At 44.0% G+C, this 22,767-nt stretch overlaps 1 protein-coding gene across 4 annotated transcripts in view; it reads right to left on the bottom strand.

Moving 5' to 3' along the window:
* Positions 1-4,861: 4,861 nt before the first annotated feature.
* Positions 4,862-22,767, bottom strand: part of UNC13B (unc-13 homolog B) — a 207,087-nt gene continuing 189,181 nt past the window's right edge. For 3 of the 4 annotated variants that reach the window (XM_054517797.1, XM_054517796.1, XM_036402616.2), the window contains 7 exons: positions 20,451-20,507; positions 15,879-15,959; positions 15,339-15,486; positions 11,898-11,954; positions 9,286-9,378; positions 8,054-8,213; positions 4,862-6,853 (listed from right to left, as the gene is read on the bottom strand). In XM_054517797.1, coding sequence (XP_054373772.1) covers positions 6,568-6,853; positions 8,054-8,213; positions 9,286-9,378; positions 11,898-11,954; positions 15,339-15,486; positions 15,879-15,959; positions 20,451-20,507 — 882 coding nt within the window. In that variant the 3' untranslated portion in view covers positions 4,862-6,567. The remainder of the gene's footprint in view (positions 6,854-8,053; positions 8,214-9,285; positions 9,379-11,897; positions 11,955-15,338; positions 15,487-15,878; positions 15,960-20,450; positions 20,508-22,767) is intronic. The other variant, XM_036402618.2, reaches the window with a different exon arrangement.

Here is a 22,767-nt window from a genome sequence, read left to right as displayed (position 1 = left end):
AAGTGCTGTCTGCCTTCTCAGTGTCTATGCTGGTCACTCCCAGCCTACTTACCTCCATCCATCAATTTGCTAATCTCTTCCAGGAAGGCTGATAAACCACCCTTCCCACTCCTGCCCTTGGGTCTCTGCTCTCATCCATCACACACCCAGAAACACAACATCCTTTCCTGTATGGACCTTTTATCCTCACCATGTGCTCACAGAAGCACACATCATCCCCCTTTGAGTCCGGTTATCTCCCTCCCCCAGCAAAGCTTTCTGGTGATGTCACAGACCCAAGTTAGCCACAGCTTTGAAGGTGATTTCCCAAAGATCAAAAAGCCTCTGAAATCCAAAAACCAGGCTTGTTTTCTTTCTCCCTATTCCTACAAAATCATTTAATATATTAAATTATTAGAAGTCTAGAAATGAAAGTATTGTCAAAAGGTCTCAACCATTTGCCAGTTCTCATCAGGGTAACCACTTTCTTTCTCAGCCTGACTTTACAAGTTGCAGCAACCTCTTCAACTTCCTCTTTTGGGATCCTACAAAAGGTTTCTGTGTCACTGGGAAGGTCTGGCACCATCTCTGCTCCTCCCAGCAGCTTGACAACACCCTCTGATGAAAAAGGAAAGTGTTTTTTTGAACTACTGACCATTGCTCTTCAGATAGAAGAAAACTTATTCTCAAAAGGCTTCCTCCTGGAAGCTGATCCACATTTTGCATGGTGGATGCTGTTCTGTCTTAATATTTCTGGTCCTCACAGCTCAGAAATGATCCTTTAAATGGGAAAGGCTCAAAGAAGGACAAAAACTATCAAAGGATACTGCCACCCTAAAGAGCAACGACTAGGGTGGGATAAGATAGAGATCTACAATATCTCCATTGGCAGGAAGACAAGCACTTAAGCTTCTCTTTGAAAAAAATAACGGAGGATGCCACATTAATTTGTTGGAATCATATGCAAAATAAAAGATAGGTCATGTTCTAAAAGAACTTGTAAATCCATGGAACTGCACTAAAAGGGATAGGAAACATATAGTTTAGACTTTATTAGAGAGGAATCATAGAGTCAGGAACAGCTCTGTAGTTAAAAATCACCAGCAGCCCAAAGAGCATTAGAAGGAAACATCATTACATTACCTTGTCCTTTCTCTTCGTAGACAGCTGCTCTGGACAGTACCCACTCTTGGAGGCAAGGTTCATGGTCTGAAACCAGTGACAGGCCTCAGAGAAAGATTCTGGGCAAGAACTGTGAGAACACTGGCAGAATTCACCCACCTGCTTCCAGCATGCAGCTCTCAGCTCCCCCCTGTACTGCTGAAAATTGATGTCTCTGCATTCTGCAGATGATTCCTGCGTGGAACAACAGGCCATTTACCACTCCCTGTCATCTTTGCCACACTGTTCCTGGAACAGTCTTTTCCAGCTAAAGGCAGCCATTTCCACCCCAGGTACACCAGCATATAGATACTCACAAAATAAGTATTCTATTTGTTCATTTATTCATTATTACATATATTATGCCTACAGTGTATGTCCTATATCCAGCTATTGATGAATGCTCAGAGTAAAGACATTCATGTGCACACCACAGTATTGCTGCCATAGGTAGCAGCAAAAGCCTGATTGTCTGTAGACTGCAAGGCTTTTCAGGCAGAAAGGAAAATTTCAAAGCATAACAATTAGTGTGAACCCAAGAAATGAAGCAAGATGAGCCAACAATTTTAGGTAAACATGTTACAAAGCAATGCTTTTGGAAACTGATGCTATGATTAAAAATCTCTCAAGCTTGGATGGCAAGAGAAGTGGTAGACTAGTGGATAAACAGTACCTTCAGCAGAGTTGGGTTCTGGGCTTTGTTGTAAAAGCCAGACCTCTTTGCCCTGTCCAGGCCTGTTCTCCATGGTTACAGGCAACCATTTTTTCCTTTAAATTGCTTTGTATTGGTCTCTCTCCACTGCAGCACCTGCTGAAGTGATGACAAGCAGGAATTCTGATGAGTTAAAACCTGTGAACCACCTGACCAGGTACTGAATTAGGGCTTTAAAGTCATGCTTTAAACTACACACCTTTCAGGACATTCCATCAACTTCAGCAACTTCCCCATGACCAAGGCTTTGAGTTGCACTTAAGTTAGCTGAATTATGTAATAGCTGTAGAACCATAGAATAATTTTAGTAGGAAGGGAAAGACCTCTAAGATCGTCAAGTCCAACTATTAACCCAGCATTGCCAACTCAACTATTAAATGATGTCCCCAAGGGCCAAATCTACACATCTTTTAAATGCCTTCAGGGATGTTCACTGTGTTCCTGGACAGCCTGTTCTGTGCTTGTCAACCCTTTCAGTGACAAAATTTTTTCTTAGTATCCAACCTAAACCTTCCCTGGGGAAACCTGATGCCATTCCCTTGTTACTGATTACCTGGGAGAAGAGACTGACCTCCACCTGCCTACATTCTCCTTTCAGGTTTGTAGAGAGGCACAAGGTCCTCCCTTGAGCCTGTTTTTCTCCGGGTAAACACCCCCATCTCCCTCAGCTGCTCCTCACAGGATTTGTGTTCCAGATCCTTCCCCAGCTCCTTGCTCTTCTCTGGACTCACTCCGGCACCTCCAAGTCTTTCCTGTAGTAAGTGGCCCAAAACTGAGCCCAGGATTTGAGGTGTGGCCTCACCAGTGCCCAGCACAGAGGGGCAGTCACTGCCCTGGTCCTGCTGGCCACACCATTGCTGATACATTCAGGATGTCCTTGGCCCTCTTGGCCACCTGGGCACACCCTGGCTCATGTTCAGCCACTGCTGACCAGCACCCCCAGGGCCTTTCCCACTGGGCAGTTTTCCAGCCACTGTCCCAGCCTCGAGCTGCAGGGGGTTGTTGTGACCCTGGGACAGGACCCAGCACTTGGCCTGGTTGAACCTCACACAATTGGCCCTGGCCCATGGATCCAGCCCGTGCAGATCCCTCTGCAGAGCCCCCCTGCCCTCCTGCAGATCAGCACTCACACCCAGCTTGGTGCCATCTGCAAACTGGCTGAGGGTGCTCTCAATTCCCTCACCCAGATCATCAATAAAGATAAACAGGACTGGGCCAGCACTGACCTCTGGGGACACCTCTGGTGACCAGCCACCAACCAGCAGCACCATCTACCATCACTCCGTGGGCCTGGCCATCCAAGCAGCTTTCACCCAGTGAACAGTGAGTAGCCATGAGCAGCCAGATTTTTCCAAGAGATGCTGTGGGAGATGGTGTCAAAGGCTTGGCTGAAGTCCAAGCAGACACATTCCCAGCTTTTCCCTCACCCACCACGTGGGTCACCTTGTCACAGGAGGTGGTCAGGTGGGTCAAGCAGGACCTGCCTTTCTCAAACCCATCCTGGCTGGGCCTGATCCCCTGGTTTCCTGTGTGTGTCCATGATGGCACTTGGGATGATCTGCCCCATGACCTTCCACAGCACTGAGGTCAGGCTGCCAGGCCTGTAGTTCCCTGGCTCTTTCTTTAGGCCCTGCTGGTAGATGGGCTCTGTTTTTGCCAAGCTCCACTCAGCTGGAGCCTCCCTGGTGAGCCAGGGCTGCTGGTAAATGATGGGAGAGGTCTGGTGAGCACTTCCACCAGCTCCCTCAGTGCCCTTGGGTGGATCCCATCTGCCCCACAGACCTGTGTGCATCCAAGTGCTGCAGCAGGTCACTGACCATTTATTTCCTTTGGATCATGGCGGCTTCATTCTGCTCCCCATTCCTGTCTTCCAGCTCACAGGGCTGTGTACCCCGAGAACAACTGGGGTTACTATTACAGACTGAGGCAAAGGTGGCATAAAGCACCTCAGCCTCTCTTATCCTTTGTTGCCATGTTTTTCACCACACCCAATATAGGATGGAGCTTGTCCTTAGCCCTCCTTTTGTTGTTCGTATATTTGTAGAAACTGTTTGATATGGCAGTAGCCAGATAAAGTCCTAGTTAGGCTCTGGCCCTCTCAATGCTCTCCCTGAATGATCCTACAAGTCCTTGCTGTTGTCCCAAGCTGGCACTTCTTCCAGAGGTCAGAGACTTCCCCTTCTTCTCCAAGTTCCATCCCAAGTTCTCTGTTCAGCCAGACTGGTCTGCTTCCCTGCTGGCTCATCTTTTGGCACATGGAGATGTCTTACTCCTCCTGTGCCTTGTGCCTAAAGATTTACTTCTTAAAGAATATCCAATGTTCCCTGATTCCTTTGCTTTTCAGGACTGCCTCCCAAGTGACTCTGTTGCTAAGCATATGCTAACTAAGGAAAAAAATGGCATTTCAGATCACAGAAATTCAGAGACCCACGTTATCATGAAATATGAGTCTCTGAGTTATCTGACCTTGTCTGCTGGAAATTGGCAGAATTCCCAAAAAATGAGGAGGGGGAGCAGTTTACTTGACATCAAGAAGGCTTATGCTTTCATCTCTTGTGCATGCCATCTAAAGAGTATTAATGTTCATAAGAGGCTGAAAGTTATGAATCAAGTTTGGTATATAATTATTTTTCTTCATCTCTTATTTGCACAGTATCCAACTGCCTTGTCTGAGCCTTTCCATTCAGCACCTTCAGGAGACAATCCTGAGTACAAAGGAAATGTGACTTAAAGGCCAGACAGGAGAAAAAAGTAAGTAAGCTATTTTTTATGCTTTTCAATGATGTCTCAGAGTATTATCAGAAGCCAAGGACTTCAGGGAAGGATGTCCCAGACAGAGGCACCATGGAGGAGGGGGGAACCGTCTGACTCATACTCCTTGCTAGGCATCTAAAGCACTAAAGAAATCTACATGCTAAACCTGAGTAATTTCCAAAGATGCAGCAGTGGCTCTGCCCTCCATGGTTTAGGAAACCCAATCACAATTACACTCCAACACACAAGTCCAAATGCTGCTAAAAGAGTTTATTAAAGACCATACTAACAGTTCTCATAACAATGGCACGTACAATGATTCAAAATCATGACAAATAGTGTGGAGTTTTGAAGAGCATTATTATAACACACCATGGACAAGAACAAAGCAGATGTGCTGTCTCAGAACTCTACAAGCAGGCCCATGAAATACAGGAGTCACATCATACAGCTACACAAGTGTCAGAGAAAATAGGAAAAAAAAAGTCATTCAATATGCAGTCCTTGAATTTATTGACAGTATTACAGTACTTTATGGGCAAGGACTGGCTTGTTCCAGCTGCACTTTCCAGAGCACAAGGGCAGCTGGAAAAGCAAAAATATCCCCAATAAAAACCCTCCAACAAACATGCCTCAGGTGCAATCACCATTCCAGACCTTCCTGCTCACTAATTTTCAGTCAGAAATTCTGACCTCCCTGCAATTACTTTGCTCAGGACAGTATTTTGTTTCTTTAAGAAAACAAAAGCAGGATGCTTCTTTTTAAGACAGTGCAAAAAATATTTCAATGGTATTGTCAATGGTATTATAAGTTTAATGGCAATCAGCATGGATCAACCACAGCACGGTCAACAGCATCTCCAAGATCAGAAGCAAATGGACGTGCTGCCCCTTGACCAGCACTCCAGACTGAAGGCTTGTAGAGGGGAGGTGTGTTCCTCTCTCCCAAGCAAGCCATCATTTCTGGGTTCATAGTGAGGAATGGTCTTAGCTACTCCAGGGTAATAAAATGCTACAGAAAGCCTGCAATATTAAATTATCCAATCCTCTGTCAAGCACTAACAAAAGAATATTGAAGTGGAAAAAGCACATAGCAGCCATGTGATTTGTAATGGCTCTAACTCTACGATTCTAACGCCGATCCCTTCCTGACCGTGTTGGTCACGGCAGCCCGAGCGTGCCTTACGGAGCCGAGCAGCTTACAGCACTCCCACGGCCATCAGGGACTCCCAGCAGCACGTGGGGATTTGTATTCTCCGAGACACACCAGCTAATTACAGCTGCAGCCTGCTCCTGATGCGCTGCCTTTGCAGCTTTTGGCTACGAGATCTCAGGCCCCACCCCAGGCTTGTGGCCCTGTTCTGGCCCACACTCACAGCAGCACATCCGTGGAGGTACATTCACTCGGTGTGCATCTTCAGAGCATCTGCAACCTCTTCTTCTTTAAGCAGATGTTGAGGTGTCTGTATTATCACGTTGGCATAATCTGTGTCAGAAGATCCCCAGGCAGCTCCACAGTATGTGAATTCAATGAGAGATAACTGTGCTTTGTCAAACCCCCCCCAAATCATCTCCTCCCAATTTCCACACAGTTGTGTTTGCATCGTAGTGTGATTACGCAGAACCTTTTTAATGCCTGCCAAATTCAGAGGATAAAATCACAGTGCTGCATATCAACAAAACCCAGCAATTCCAGCCTCCAATATAAAATAATTTATATACACAAAGCAGAATTTACATGTTAAATAAGAAGAGATTGTCTCATTCTCTACGGTGTCTTACCCAGCTACTAAAAAATAAATAATTCACATCAGATTGATGGATTTGTTTCCTATACAGCACACGTGCGCTATCGGAGCTGACAAAGACAACATGAAAAAAACCTTTTGCAATTAATAAAAGAATTGTTGAACACTTGCACATATTGGCACAAGGCAGAAGAGGAAAGGGAACAGCTCAGCTCAGGTGCCTTCCTCTGTGGAGCGGGACTCAGATTTCAGCTTCACAAATTCCTTGGCAACTTCATCATTGGTTCTCTGAGAGAGAATCCTCAGGATTGTGAGTCCGGTCTCATCCATGTGAATCCTGCGCCCAAGGGGGCACCAGCAAGCACAGCTTCCTTTGTCTGCTATGTCTCTGAGCTGCATCACTGCTATCCCCAGAACCCGGTCCTCCCGAGCAAAGCAGTAATCCTTCACACAGACTTGGAGCTCGTAGGCATCGGGGCCATCTTCATTCCCCAGGATGCTGGAAAACACACACAAATTCACTTACAGTGTCTGGCCTGCAAAAACAAAGGTGCCAGCACCTGACTGGAGGGCTGTGGTAAGTCACAGAAAACTCCTTTCTACAGAAAACCCTGGTCAGAGGGAGAGAAGTAAAACCTGCAGCATGTGGGCATTTTTGCTGATTTGTAGCAGATAAAGAAAACCTGGTTACTGAAGAAGAAAAAACAAGGAACCTCTTTCAAGCTGCCTTTGCAACTTGTGTGTGTTTGTGTGTGTGTTAAACTGTGAAACGAGAGGAGTGGGAAACATTAAAGCCATGCTAATAGATTTTCAACTCAGATGACTTTAAACATTTCTGCTTCTACTAAGGGCGGCTTCATTTCAGAATTACTACTTTAATTAGATGAAGTTTTTGTTAAGATTCAGGACCTTCCATTAATGTGAAAGCTAACAAAAATAAATCCCCAACCCTTCTGATGTTTCTAAAATTAAAAGAATAAAAGGAAGAAAATCTCTTCACTTAGAGGAAGGCTGCCTTTCCTCAGAGAACAGAACAATTATATGAACACCCCCTTCTCTCCCTTCTCCCCCAGACGTTTATAGCCTTTTGCTGGTCAGTTCTCCTCATCTCATTTTTATATGGACAGCTGAGAGAGTTCAAGCCTGCAGCTCCTTCTGTTAAGCCTCCCAGGAAGGAATATGTCCTTGTAGTAATAAAAGAAAATGAAAGAAGAAGAGATCAATACTCAATGCTGAGAAACACAGCAATTTTAGCAGTGCAACTTGCTACCACTTCCAAGGGCTGTATCCTTGGAAACGAGTTCCGAAAGCATGTCCCACAGGTCAAGTTGGGATAAAAACGTACATTAAGATTAAGAAATAAATAAAAATGAACTTTTAGCCTCAACTCTACCAATAAAAAATACGAAGTTCATTACAATGACAGAGCAGAGTAAAATGTGTTCATAGGACACACAGAGAGCATTTCAGAAGGTGGCCAAAGGACACTGCTGGTATAGAACAAACCTCTGCGTCCCACCCACAGTAAAAACTTTCATAATCCAGCTTTTCTGCCAAGACATCAAAGACAGGACCAAGCTACTGGTTCATGTACTCTTCTTGGCGCTGTGCATACTGTCTGGGGACACTGGACAACCCTGTCTGTCCCTCTGCATCTGCACTTGCCATGCCACATCCTCAGGATATTTTTGAGACTTACAAATGAAACGTTTCATTGTATTTTGGAGCCCAGTTGTTGCTCTTTGACTTGGTTGTGAACTTCCTCTTCTTGTCACTCTGGTGGGGCCCAATCATGGTGATTTCAACAAATGGACGGAACATGCCAGACGTCTGCCACTTCAGGTCATTGGCTGCCACAACTGCAAAAGAGAGTCACAACCTGGTTCACAGCAAATACTCATTTGTATTTTTTGCTCTGGACATCCTTCAGCTCTGCCCTGCTTTCAATTTCTTGCTTCTAACTCAAAACATGAGAGTGTCACAACACATATGGGCAGGACTTTTTTGTAATGCAAGGATATGCTTTTTTGATCTAGGTTAAGTTCTATGAAGGGAATTTAATGTTTGCATTAGTATGTAATTTCTGCCATACAAATTGTCAAGAAATAAGCCCAAGAAAACAGGCATTCCTCCAGCTCCGGGCAGGCTGCCCTGTTCCATGCTTACATCACCATTCTGTCTGGGATAAAAAAAAAAGGGGCATTTTGGAGGCCAATATTAAAGTCTCTGTTGAAAAGGAAAATGGAGCTGCAGGTAAGAAAAACAAAGCCCATGAGCTGCGTGTGGTTTCAGGATCCAGAATTATTAGCTTTTAATTCTCATTCTATCTCAGGTCACTGCAGGGAGCAGACTGAAGCAGAGGAAATAGCTTTGAAAACCAGCTTTTGCACTTCAGTGTAGATTTAACCAGAAGAGAGGCCCAAAGAACTGTTTATATAAATCTTCAGAGGAAATTGAAGTAGTTAAGTATGCTGTATTCAAGTGAAGGAGATGAAGGAGGAAAAGCAACCCTGGGATGAGTCACTGCTTTGGTTATTTCCAGAGCGGCTGTTCAGGGACCAGTGTGGCCTTCAGGACTGGGGAAAGGAGCCTCTGAGCTCTCAGGGCCTCTGTGATCTCTGGGTGTACACTGAGCAGTTTCGCAAGATCAGCCTGCCCCGCTCTCTGCAGCGCAGACTAAACTGTGGCGCCTGGCGAGAGCCACCATCTGATTTTTGTTTACTTGAATACATCGCTGCCAATAAACAACCGGGCTGTGCGCTGCCATGTCACCAGCTGGACAAGCTCATTTGCTGTTTCCCTACGTGTCCCTGATGTGAAACAGAGAAACAATTCTGGCCTGAGATCCCACGAGCTAACACAGAAATATCCTGACTGCCAGCTGGACATTTGGCCCGTGGAGCCCAAGCAGCAGCACGTGCTCTGCCATACCTTTCACCGTGACCTTGTGCTCCCCAGTTCCTGGGTGGGTGTACAGGTCGATCTGGATGGACACTTCTCCCACGGGATCATCCACACCAGAGCCTGTTGGGAGGAAATGGACACCCCCCCATGCACACATGGATTACTCGTCATTGGCACATTACGGCCTCAGGAAGACAATGTGGTGTTTTCACAGCACACCTCCCAGAGCCAGCTTTTCAGTCAGCACCGAGAATGTCACGGTAGTGCAAGATAACATCAGGCTCACATGCCCAGCACACATAAACACCAACACTTCTTCCACTCCACCAAAGATTGCATCCTATTGAGAACACTAGTGAAGGCTTTTAAAGAATTTAAAAGATATCAACAGTGGACCTTGACAGGGAGCAAGGATTTTTCAGACGTTCCTGCCAAGCTACTGTGTATACATGCAGGCATTCCAATGGTGGACATTGGCATTCTTGTCTGCTCAGGGAAGAAGGGAGGACAAAAAAATTCAACAAAAAAGAAAAAGGAGGAGAGGACATCACACAACAGAGGAAATATAGGGGAAAAAAATACATATATAGGTATTAGTGATTTGCACAGAGCCATAGTGCAGTCTCACCCTACAAGAATCTTCCTGCATGTTGTACATCACCTAGTTGTCATCCTGACTGTTTATCTGTTTCCCTCTAGAAGGTGATGAAAACCCTTTCTTTGTTGTGCATCAAAAATGATGAGAGATAAGCACTCACAATTTGCATACTTATTTCTCTTTATCATTTAGCCAGGGAGAAAACAAGATGTAGTTTTAGAAGAAAAAGATAACATGTTCATAAAGAGGGAGATCTCATGAACATTACAATTCATACATTATGATTTTTTCCAACTTTTTAACTTTTAATCATAATTATCATCATGTAATATGTGGAAATGACATTTTTCTGGGTAATAAAGTTAAGATGTCATGTAAATTACAGAAAATGACTGCTTTGCAAAATGAAAATCAAGTTTTGATAAGAGAGTGAGATTTTTCTGACTTTCTCTTTGATAACTGCCTGACCTCAGTTTGACAATTAGCAATGCTGATGCAATTGAGATATCTAGAGGGTAATTGAGTACCTATGAACAGCAGTTATTTTGTCAAATTCGAGGGTAAGATACATTACTAAGTGAAAAACTGGTCTGTTTGAAATTCTAGATAAGGAGATAGATTGAAGGATATCATTACACAAACATTTTGATTAGACTGATATAATAAGTCAACTTTCACAAGAATGGTCTGCAGCAGCAAAAACACTCATTTAAAAACCAAGAGGTTGAGTGCCAACTGGTGCAGTTCTCTGAGGAAAATTACATGCCACAGAACTGTAGGCAGTGAAAGTCACATTACTATACCAGTAAAAGCATCTGAGCAAGCAAAAGAGAACCTCAAATTATTACCTCAGGATAGGTTCTCATTCTTGACCTGAGTACATTAAATAATCTTTAGGGTGCAACAAATATGGTCTTGAACATACTGTTTCCTCCCTGCTTAGAAGGGCAATATTGCTTTTTTTCTGTATATAAGCACAGAGCTTTAAAATTGGTAGGCTTATTTATTGACCTGATCCATCTGCTGGTGTGGGTCTTTCACTTCATTGTTGGCATTTTCCACAGGAAGAGGCAGAATTACAAACAGTATGTAATGGCCATATCCACAGAAACATCAGCCACCAAACATTCAGATCTTTATCAATCTTTAGTGTTAACCAGTAGGTTGTAAAGGAGATCCTGATGCCTCAGAAGAATAAGAGCAGAATCATCCCACTACCTTTGAAGAAGACAAGACTCATATTACAGGTTTTTTCCTACCTTCGTTCTTGTATTTTCATATAAAAATCTTGTTCTATGAACTGAAATTTTCAAAGACAAAAAACTACTCTGAAGATGGCCCACAAAAATATTCTGAGCATGTATAACTGTGCACATACACACACTTGTACATTTAGTGACAAGCACATTTAATTCTTGACATGAAAGCCTCACTGGTATTGCAATGCTGAAAGGTGAAACTGCAGAACTGAGCTCATGCAAAGGGTTATAGATGTGTTTCACCTGATATAATAAAAAGACTTTGGACAGCAAAAAATAAATTAAGAGATGAAACACTGCAAGACTTAATATATGTAGGGTCTCCTGGGCATCCAGACCTTTAGATAACCCCCCCTCAAGCCAGATGGTTCAAGCTTGGCCATAACCTTGAGTGCATATCCAGCATTCCCATGTATTACAGTAGCCCTTATCAGCAGACCACACGCATGCAAGCCCAGGACTTGAAACACAGACCCCATGGTAAAGGGAAGGGGAAAAACTCTGCAGCATCTCCCAAAAACCAGTCCATTTTCAAGACAGCTTTCACATCCCATTAATAAATCTCAAGCGTGGGAACAGGTTCTCAGGCAAGGTACAGACTTCTAAAGGACACAACCTGTGGCTCAGTCTGTAGGATGCAAGCGTTCAGTGGAAGTTCACTTCTACAAGGGAACTACAGGGAACAGGACTCTGGAAAAGGTTTCTGAGCATGGGCAAGATGATTTGAAAAGCAAGGCAGTTGGGTAATGTTGTTATGGTAACAACATTAATCTTGAACATACCCTTATCAGGAAGAATGTCCTCATTAGCGGTAAACCTTATACCTTTCCCATCATGCACTGAGACATGAATTCAAAAGGCAAGAAAGCAAGCAGGATAAAGAGAGAAGAGTATGAATTACAACACAATTAGCAATGTCACTTAAACACAAGGCAAATATTCAAGCTCTTAACAGACAAAATATCCTCCTAGATCTTCTACACCATGCTTTGGAGAGCAAGGCTGTCTGCAAGTAAGGCATAGTCTGGGTTAAAACAGAACAGAATTTGTGCTGGCATAACTAAACTGCAGCCCAGATCCAATCTGTAGAGCAAACATTTAGCAGCATAGTGCTATATAAGCCTACTCAGTAATGACATGAAAGCAGTAGGTACAAACTGGAAGGTGCAACCACTGAGCAGGGAAGTAAGAGAAGCAAACAGCATTTTTAAATGATACTGCATGAAGCCATGTCCTCCCAGGAGATTGTGGCACTTATGCAAAGGGAAACCTCAGTCACAGAGCTCTGATAAGCAAATGTGAGCTGTAAATAATAGTGCTGTCCCTTCTGTCCCTCCAACCTGTGTGCAGTTCTCCAAACCCATCTACCAGCCATAGTTAATGAGAAGAGTAAGCAATTAATATCCTTCTTTAGCCCCAGTGGGAGAGGGGGAGTCACAGAATCACAGAATATGCAGGATTGGAAGTGACCCACAAGGGTCACCGAGTCCAGCTCCTGGCACTGCACAGGACCATCCAAAGAGTGACACCTTCTACGTGATAGCATTGTCCAAACATTTCTTGAACTCAAGACAGGCTTGGTGCTCTGGCCACTTCCCTGCAGAGCCTGTTCCAGTGCCCAACCACCCTCTGGGGAAGAACCTTCCCTGATATCCAACCTAAACCTCTCCTAACACAACTTCAGGCCATTCCCTCAGGTCCTGTCATTCCCGGTCAGCACAGGGAAGAGATCAGAGTCATGCCTTTCTCAGAGATAACTCAGCACTGATTCTGCAGATATTAGGTGGCATAATGCAAATCTTTTATTCCCCAAACAGGGTCCAAAATTCTCAAGCCTACGAATGTACAAGATACTGATTTGGACCAGTGGCCAGCTGCCCAGTACTTGTTCCCTACAGTGGCTTAGAATTAGTCACAAAGAAGTGTAATCAGTCAGCTTTGAGAGCTAATTGATGACCTCATAACGTGTGTATATGATGCCCTAAAGCCAGAGCTTCATTCTTTCTAAGCTTCTAAAAAATACATAAATACCCATGCACCCACTTCTGTGGCAGCCCTGTATATTCCTGCTTCTGAGAGGTAATGATAATGTTCCATTATCTTTCTGTTTCTGCTAAATACTTGCCCTCAGTGAAGTTTTACACTCAAATCATGCATTGCATGAAGCCACTTTCTCATATCATCTTTGAATTGTCACTTTTGTGTCTTCAATGGAGCACTTTCCTTTCTCTAATTTTAAGTACCCCAGACTGTAGTACAGACTGCAGGACATCAGTGCTGCACACTTTCTTACACCTTAGCTCAGCATTTATTTAACAATTTAACAGTAATTTAACAGTATCCACATAAAAAACTAGCTTGGATATATAATGGGAAATATGTGCACGGAACAGCAAAGATTTTAAGCACTCACTCAAATGGGCACTCAAGGTCCCCATTAAAACGTGGTTTGTGTAAGTGATGGCAACAGCCAGGTTCCTGGAGTCCCTAGTGGATGTTGCAGTCTTTGACCTGTCTGGCCACTGGATGTCATCATTGCTCTGCTGGGACACAGCTACAGGACCATTCTCTCAAAGGTACAGATTTTTAATTTAATTTCAGTCTTTTAATGCAGTATATTTGAACATAAGGAAGACTAGACTGTGCTGCTGTAGGCAGAGATCACAGAACTACAGAGCCATCATGGCTGGAAGAGACCTGCAAGGTCATCTAGTCCAACTGTTAATCCAGCTCCACCAAAATCATCCCTAAACTATGTCCCTAAATTCCACATTCAGACACCTCTTTTACACTTCTAGAAATTGTACACTTCTCCACCACCTCCTGGGCAACTTATTCCAATGTCTAGTCACCTTTTCAATGAAAAAATAAATTCTAATATCTAACCTGAACCTCCCCTGGCACAACTTCAGGCGATTTCCTCTCATCCTTTCACCTGAGACATGGCAAAAAGACCAACTTGCACCTCACAATCTCCTTCCAGGTAGTTTCAGGTCCCCTCTGAGCCTCCTCTTGATGACTCAACCCACCAAAACTAAACTAAACTTTCCTCTTTAGAAACAAACCCTGTTTTGCTCACTGAAACTCTGAACCACCTACACTGCTAAGGGAATGCCAGTATCAAGCAGCCTCATTTGCACACAAGGGAATGTATGTGAGCTAGGGAAGGCTGTCCCCTTGATGCTGGGACTTGGTGTGATGACCTGCTGGCAGAGTTAGTACAGTCTGTGGGGTTGCCAGCTCTCTCAGGCTTGGAAGGATTGAAAAAAAAGGATCCCATTCAAGAAGATTGGAGAAGGACAAGCCAGGAGTTGTATGACTTTGCTGCTGGGATGAAGTAGTTTAATGCAAGGCTCTTCATTAAACAGCCTGAAAACACAAAAATACCAGTTTTTGTTTAGACCCAACCCTTTGTAGCATCTGTCTCCTCTTATTGAGAATAGTGACATTTACAGTCAGCCAGTCATGGTCCTTGACTAGAGACCAAATTATTCTGTATAATAATATGGAAATGTTCACATGAAAGCAACAAAATTAACTGTTTACCCCTCCACATTCAATGAAACAGCACCACTAAGCCATAAGGCTTCTCAGAGAATCACCAAACAGTTTGGTGACCCATCCCAGCAGCTTATTAATATGTTGTGTGGCAATCTGTAATCATCTAGCTCCCACATACCCTGTACTGGCTGCAGACAAAACAGTGCATTTGCTGCTCACCTCAGAGACTTCTCCCTTTACAGGCAGCCTGTAGCTCTGTGAGTCATCACGTTGCTGTCACTTAGCCTTAGTCAGGGCCACTTGGGCTGTGCCACACACACAGCTGGCCTGTGACACAGGCACTGACAGGTTTCTGCAGTGGTGTCTTGCTGAAATGGTGCCTCACACCACCGCACAAGCCTCAATGCAGTAACTTCAAATTTTGCTTAAGCCACCCACCCACATTAATTCATGAAACGTGACTGTTAAGTGAGGACTGCAGAGAAAAAAAGACCACAAACACCCCAGGCCTTATGTTTCACATATTTCTGCTCTCCCCAAATGTAGTCATGATGTGGCAAATAACCCCCTTTTCCTCTTTCCCAGTTTCACAAGCTCCAAACTGTCACACTTTCAGAAATGCTACTGCCAAAAGCACTCTTACAAACTGGCAGTACAAGGGAGAGAAATTATGAGCAGAGCCAAGAGCTCCATTGAACCCTGCCAACACGAAAGAGTCTTACCCTGAGCTGTCTGAGACTGGACAAATGTTTTGATGAGAGTGTCCGTGGTCTGAGTGTAGAGGGAGAGAGCATATCGAAGTGACTGTAGGTCTGGACTCTTCTCCAAGAAGGTTTTCTTCAGACCATTCCCACCAGCATGGAAATATTGCTAAGAGCAAAAAGAAATGGGAAAGGTACTGAGCAAGAAATGCAACCAGCAACCAACATGTATGAGCAGTTGTGCATATGGATAGGAAACAGCTGGAAAAATTCACAAAACAGCTTCTATACTGGAAACCCAGCCCTCAGACCAGCTGATACCAACTGCTCATGGTATTCCTCTTCCAAAGCACTTAAATATGAATATGCTGACTCCCAGCACGCCAGTCCCCTGAACCTCCTCAGGTGTACACATACATGGCAGTCTTCACTTAGAGCCTTTATCACTGTGACAGCTGGGACAAACTCCTGCCATCTCACAAAGTAGGACAGGCACTGTCCTCCCAAAGAGGACTTGGAGATGGAGTTGGGAACAGCAGAAACAGAAATGGAATCACTTACTTTGATTGTATCCAGTGCCAGGTCCAGAACAGCACACTGCTTTGGAGTGAGGCTCCTGGTTTCTTCTCTCACCATATGATCCTGCAAACAACCATTGTATTTGACATGAGTGAGCTGTCAGAGGCTAAAGGAAAAGAAGTCCCCAGCATCACCACTTTCTCCAGATTCACGCTGTATCTGCATGGTGGCAGCATTAATTCAGCTGTTCAAGGAATGCTTAATGGAGTCTCTCAGAGTCATTTATTACAGCTTAACTTGGAAATAAACTAATTTTCTCTCTTTCTTGCAGGCACAGAAGACATAAATAAGGAAAGAACTGGACAAAGGTAAGGAGCAATTTAAAATCACAGTTTGTCTCTCAAGAAAACCTAAACAGAAGCCTGCCTGACACCACTGTCATTCTAGAAAAGCCACAACAAGACTCTCCAAATACCATCTAAATCAAGGAATTCTGAGAACTAGGCACTAGTGAAAGTTGTTATATGTCTGTTGCTTGTGGATTTTTTAAACTCTTCCAACTACAGAGGTCACTAATTCATTCCATCATTTGTGGAAAAAAAGAAAACAAAAAGAAAATGGATTTGCTAAAAGAAGACATTGTTCCCATTAAGACCCACCAACTCTAACAGCAAAAAGCCAGTAATCACTTGGGAAAGAATTCCCTTTTCTGCAGTGGAAGCACATCCCTGTTAAGAGTCTTGGCTGACTACAAGGATGTGCCATCCTTTGGCATTTCACTAAGCTCTTTCTCTGATGCTTAGTCTAGATCTCAGGGGAAAACAGAGTATTTTAGGAAACCAAAGCTTTGAACAAACCCATATTTTAACTGAGTAGTGGGAGGGTCAGGCCAGTTGACTTCAGGTTGGGCCCTAAACCATTCATAAAAAAGGTGTAAACCAATCAGGCAAAGGCTTTATCCCTACTTTAAACATATCATAAGCCCCCTAGACACTTTCCAGGAGACACATCTGCTAAATTGCCTCTGTGTAAAGCACACCTAGTCTGTGCATCATGTGTAGGTTTCACAGGGACAAACCTGCTGGCTATCTTGCAGCTTGCTGATTGTTCACACTGCCTGATGCTGTCCCTATTCATTATCCACTGCAATCCATCTCCTGCCTGATGGAGACAGGGCTCTCTGCAGTCTAGGGGCAGCCATAAGGCATTTGCCACACTTCTCATAGACATCTAGCTATCAACTTTACACAGTGAAGCCTTGAACTGCGCTGAAGATGCCTCTCAAGTTGTCAGTTTCTCAGACAAGTTCACACCTTGCTTTCTTGAGTAGCAGAGATGTGCCTCAATGTGCCTCTTCCTCCACACAGGATGTCCCTGGTCTGGGGACTGTGTGCAGGGGCACAGTACTTTGTGAGCTGCAGTGTGCCTTCTGTTGTGATATGTTGTCCTGAGGGGAGCAATAACTCTCCTCCTTTTTCTTCATGAGCTGGGGGTAATTCAATTGAAGATGATGTGGCTTCACACTTCAGTACACAGAGACTTCAGTGCACAGAGGGTAAAGTGTTCTTTTCTCTGTCTCACAGTCAGATTAAGCACAAAATCAGACAGAGCCCAAGGCCACATTCATGGGAAAGGCCAGTTTAGTCAGGGTAGCTGTGCTCCCAAGGCAGAGCTACTTTCACATTTGTTAAAATGACTTTTTAGGCCTGCCTGCCAGATTGCCCCAACTGCCACAGAAAGCAGGTGGTCAGCACTTTTCTCTCAAACACCTACAGAGCTCATTCAGCCCCACAGAGAGGCCACTTCGCTCGTGCCCATGCTGTCAATGCACAGCAACACATCACTGCTTCCTCTGAGTTTCCCAGTGTCATTTCCTTCAACACATTATGTAAAAATAATCCAGAGACTGGACTGGTAATACTTGCACCTACTCAGGAGCCCACACTGTCATTCCTGTGCATACCTGCCCTCTGCAAATCCCACACTGTTCCTATAAAGAACTGTGCACAGCGCTGCCTTGCACTTCCCAGATTGCCAGCCAGAAGCAAGAAACAAATATTTACATCAAATAATTATGCAAGTTCAAGCAGAAAAAGTAAAAAAAAAACAAACCAAAACAACCCCAAACAAGCCAACAAACTTTTCCTGATCTCTCAGCCTCATCCTTGTACTCTCCACAGGTATTTTCAGAAGAAACTCTGTGGTCAGAGCCTGGCTGTTTATCCTGGGGACAGCACAAGGGAGAGAAGGCAGCCACTCCCTGCTCCAGTTGCTGGCTATTAAGTAAACTGAGCAGAAAGAGTTTGATAATAAGTGGGAGGCAGATATGTGGCACCAAGGAGTCAGGTTTATGGTTGGCTTTCTGAGCATTTTAAAATACACTGTGAAATTGATTTGTCATCAGGACGAGAGCCTGTGCTTGTCAGGTCTGTCAGTCTCAGTTTTCAGCTGAGTTATCTGATTCACTAGGGCTCTGTTCTCCCTGTCCTATTTAAGAGCAATAATGCTTAAAATCCATCCCATAATTTTCCCAAGCTTTTAGTGGAACTAAAAAATGCAGAGGAGGGGGGTCTGAAGAACCATGCCTTCCCTGTTATCTTGTATGTGCCTGCAAAAACAAAAGGACAAAAAATAGAATATCCACAATTCTTACACAGACTCCAGCAATTCTTACTCTCGTAACACTCCTATTCTACTGGAAATTTTTGGACACAATCTCATTTCCCTTATGGTCTCCAAAATTCAGACACTTTCACACTTGAGCACAACTGTCTTGCCACATGTAAAATCCTGTGTACCTGTATGCTGCAGTTCTATATGTGGATATGCAAATAAAGGCTTGAACCCACACCAGGGCTTGCCTGATTTGCATGATTACATGCATTTCTAAAAATGCAGCCCAGAGTCACCAAAGTTAAGCTTTACAGTAACTGAACTGAAGACGGGCCGCTGCTGGGGAACAACCTTTACCCAGCCAGTGCAAATGGAAAACAGCAAAGCTTCCAACCCATTCCTGGCAAAAGGTGCCCTGTACATGCTTCGAAATTCCAGTCATGAGAAAATGTGGAACCAAGTAAAAGATAACAGTGAATTTCAGTGGCCACACCCAAGAATGCAAGCAAACCACAGGAACTCACAGACTGTCCTTGTGACCTGGGGGAAGAAACAGCAAATTCAGAGCTCTGCCTTCAGACACCAGGAGTAGATGTGAAAGGCAGGAATGGCTTCTTTTTCATCATGTGGAGACATGATGAGTCCTTGCTAATGCTTTTGCAAGAGAAAAGGGAAACTCAGGAAACAGGGGTCTCATTTGGATGCTGTGCTTCAGCTGCCACTCTCCCAGGCTGGCTACAAAGCTCCTTTCTCCCCATTTTTCCCATGGAAGCAACAGACATCACTGCAGGCGCAGGAAGCAGGGAAGGAAACGCAATCCTCATGAGACACCATGTCACCAGGGATGACAGCCTGACCGTGGGAGTGCATAAGGCCATCACTCAGCACAAGTGACAGCTATTCCCTGGGGAGACACACTTGGAGGCTTATGCTAGGTGACTATTAACTGCTATGTACCAGCCTCAAAATGTAGCTGGAGAACAGGTGCGCATCTAATGACATACCTGCAAGCCCTGATCACTTGCTAGAACTGCTAATAAGCACTGCTTTAAATGAGCTGTGCACTGGCCACATGAACATGTATGGAAAACGTATCTGCTGGGCAAGGGAAATAGGTGTATGAAGACAGCTGTACTAGTGTGCAAGACAAAACCAGAAAACTGCAGGAAGGGACAAATGGCTTTTGAAAGTGCAATAATCACTTAGGAGAATATCCTTTGCACTGGGAAGATTTCCTTGGTCATGCTCTGACACAGAGTTCAGGTCCAGCTCCATCTCCCTCGCAGCAGCCTGTGCACTGTGACACTTGAGATTTAGACCTCCTCCTCTTGCACAATACCAGTCTTGTAGCACAATTGCAACCACAGCAGAGCACAATCTAAGTGCTGTGAGGCGTCACTATTTTCATACCATTCCTGTCGTGATCACTGAATTAGTGCTTGATTCGCTTATGATGAGGTGGCGTGCACTTCATAATGCTCATGTCATGCACTGTCACGTCATGCACTGTCAAAACACATCAACAGAGCCTTCATGCTAAATGCCAGCTTGCCTGTGAAGGGAGCCCACGCAGAAGGAATTTACAGACACAGGCTCTCTTCCATAAGCAACAGTTATTTTTTTAACAGTCCATGTAATTCACCCACAGCTAACGCAAGTGTCTTTCCAAGCATTAGGGACTCCCTTTTATAAATGGGGATACGGAGGAGCTGGCCAGATATTGAGAAATTTCCTTTTTTTCATTTTAAATCAATGTACCAGACTTAGCACCGTGTATACAGAAGAGAAAAACTACTTTGATGATTAAACACACAGTACGATTTAATGTTAAGCACTATGCTAATGTTAGTAGAATGCATTTAAAAGCACATTTAATGCATTTAAAGGCATTTCTCTACAACTGCATTCAGCGACAAACCACTGGAAGCACAGGACATGCTATGCACTACGACACTTCAGGCTTACCACAGGGACATTAACACAAGCCATGCAGGACAATACCTTCAACTTTGACAAGTGTCCCAGTTCCTTAGCAGCACTGAAAATCAACTGTGTGCCCTATGGTTGCAGAAGTTAGAAAAGAAAGGAGGGGGGAAAAAAAAGGTTATAAACAAGCTTCACATATTTTTCCTTTGAGCAAGTCAAGTCAGTTCATAGCCACTTCACATAACCACCCCAAGCCAGGCACATCAACTGGACTCTCCTTGCCAGTTTATTACCTAGCAGAAACCCTGGCATTTCTGTGGATACCACAAAAGCTATTTCAGAGCATAATGTCTTGCTAACCAGCTCACTATTGCTTACAGCAACCACTCACTTATACAGGATGAACCTTCAAATGGACTGCACAGGGTTGGAGTGAAGGCCATCTCCAAACACTCCTCTAGATTTCACATCTAAATACACACAAAGACTGCAAAGACTGGCCACAGCAAAAGATCACACAACTCCAAGATGATGAGAATCCGTCCACAGAGGTAGGGCCCAGTCATCATGGTGGGGGTAAGCAGAGATCAGATCACAAACAAAACTGGACCTCAGCTGTTCAGGGGTGAGAGATTGTCAAAGTCTTGTGAATACTACAGCATCACCTCCAAATGCTCTAGAGCTTGGCCAATGGCTCTTCTTCCCCCACTGTGCCTTACCAAAGCTGTATAACCAATGAAGAAACACAAAGGGAAGATGAACCCCAGTGACAGGAAATCTTGCTTCAAGTCACTTCACCAGTCCCACTGTAAAAGATCTGTTCCTTTTATCTAGCCTAAATCTACTCTCTTCTAGTTTAAAAGCTACATATACCTATGTACTAACTGGTTATTTAGGCATTTGGAAAATAAATGTTAACATATAAAACATGTTTCAACTAGCTCAGAACTACTTGCTCAGAGCCCCATCTAACCTGGGATGGGGCATGCTGTATAAGGTTGGCAAACCAATCTGTTTATATTGATTGGTTTCACGAACAAAAGATCTCCGGTAAATCCAATTCTCCTTCCCTCTCCATTACTATCCTTTCTTATCTTAACATTCTTCAACACTCCCACTTAACCACAACAGCCTTGACCACAGCCCACCCCAAAATACCTCAAACTGTAATGAAGCAAGATGTAAACCCAGAATTATTATACTGCCCTTTGCCCCTGCCAGTGTCATTCAGCTTTCCTTTGGTGTCTTCCTGGGCATTTGTTCATTGCTCTTTAGGTCAGTACTCTGTGGAACAAGAACTGTCTCACACAGGGATTTGCAGAGAACACACTGGGAACTGGCTACTACTGCAAAGATCACTGGTGAAATTTTCTTTTTATTAAAAGGAATAAAATGAACATCATCCCCTCTAAAAGTCTGCTGTCAGCAAAAAGTCTCGATACCTGCTGCCTGGGGTACCAGAAGAAAAACAGGCAGCTTATAAATGTAAACTGGAAAACTCAAGACCTGCTCTAGGACAACTGGACACCCTCTGCTAATTACAAGAGCAGCCCATAACTGAATTTTTAAGGTGAGGAAAGGCCTTTTCTTTAGTTTTTCTAGCTTTGGAAATTTCTTCAAGCTGAAAGACTCTGTGACCTGAAACCAGAGATCACCTCTTGATTTGCTCTACTTGTAACCACCAGCTAACCCTCACTGTTCCTCAGCCTTTTATGTTTGTTGAATACAAACCGACACAGAATGAACATTATTGATTTTCTAGCTAAACAGAAGCTCTTGATAAATGATTAAATTCACAACTTTTGGCAGGGGTGGAGAGGAAAGTGCAGGCAAGCACAATGAATCTACAAAGGAAAGCTTCTGAAATGAGAAGGAGAGCTTGTCTTGCTTGTCAGTATCCAATGGGTAGTGTTGAAGAGAACAGCTCTCTAATCTGAAAGAGCACAAATTTCCATGTATTTCCAGCAAGGAAGGTTGAGCATGACTGCACACCAGCAGCAACAGAGAGATTTCACTGTGGGCCATGCCAAATAACCGACCTGAATACGGGGTTTCACCAGCCTCTTCTACCCAACAGATGTGCCTGCTGTTCTGTACGATTTGCCATGAAAATCTGTTGACTTACAGGGTCTTAAAATTTAAGGGTTTTGAGTCCATTGACCATGCAGGAAACAAAAACGAAAACATTTTTGTATCTGGAATTTTGAAAAAGGGAGTAGTCTCAAAACACAGTAACATCAACCTTTCTTAATTCAGTATTTTCAGCATTCACTGGACTCTTTTTTTCATATACATTTGAACAACAACATTAACCAGCTCAGGCACGTAGTCTTCCTGCCTCAAGCTTCTAAGGAGGGCAGGTCAGTAACACCGAGGAATAGCTAGTGACTGG

The sequence above is a fragment of the Molothrus ater genome, chromosome Z (genome assembly GCF_012460135.2).
Source record: "Molothrus ater isolate BHLD 08-10-18 breed brown headed cowbird chromosome Z, BPBGC_Mater_1.1, whole genome shotgun sequence".
Classification (NCBI taxonomy): Eukaryota; Metazoa; Chordata; class Aves; order Passeriformes; family Icteridae; genus Molothrus; species Molothrus ater.
This window is presented reverse-complemented; position numbering and strand designations above follow the sequence as displayed.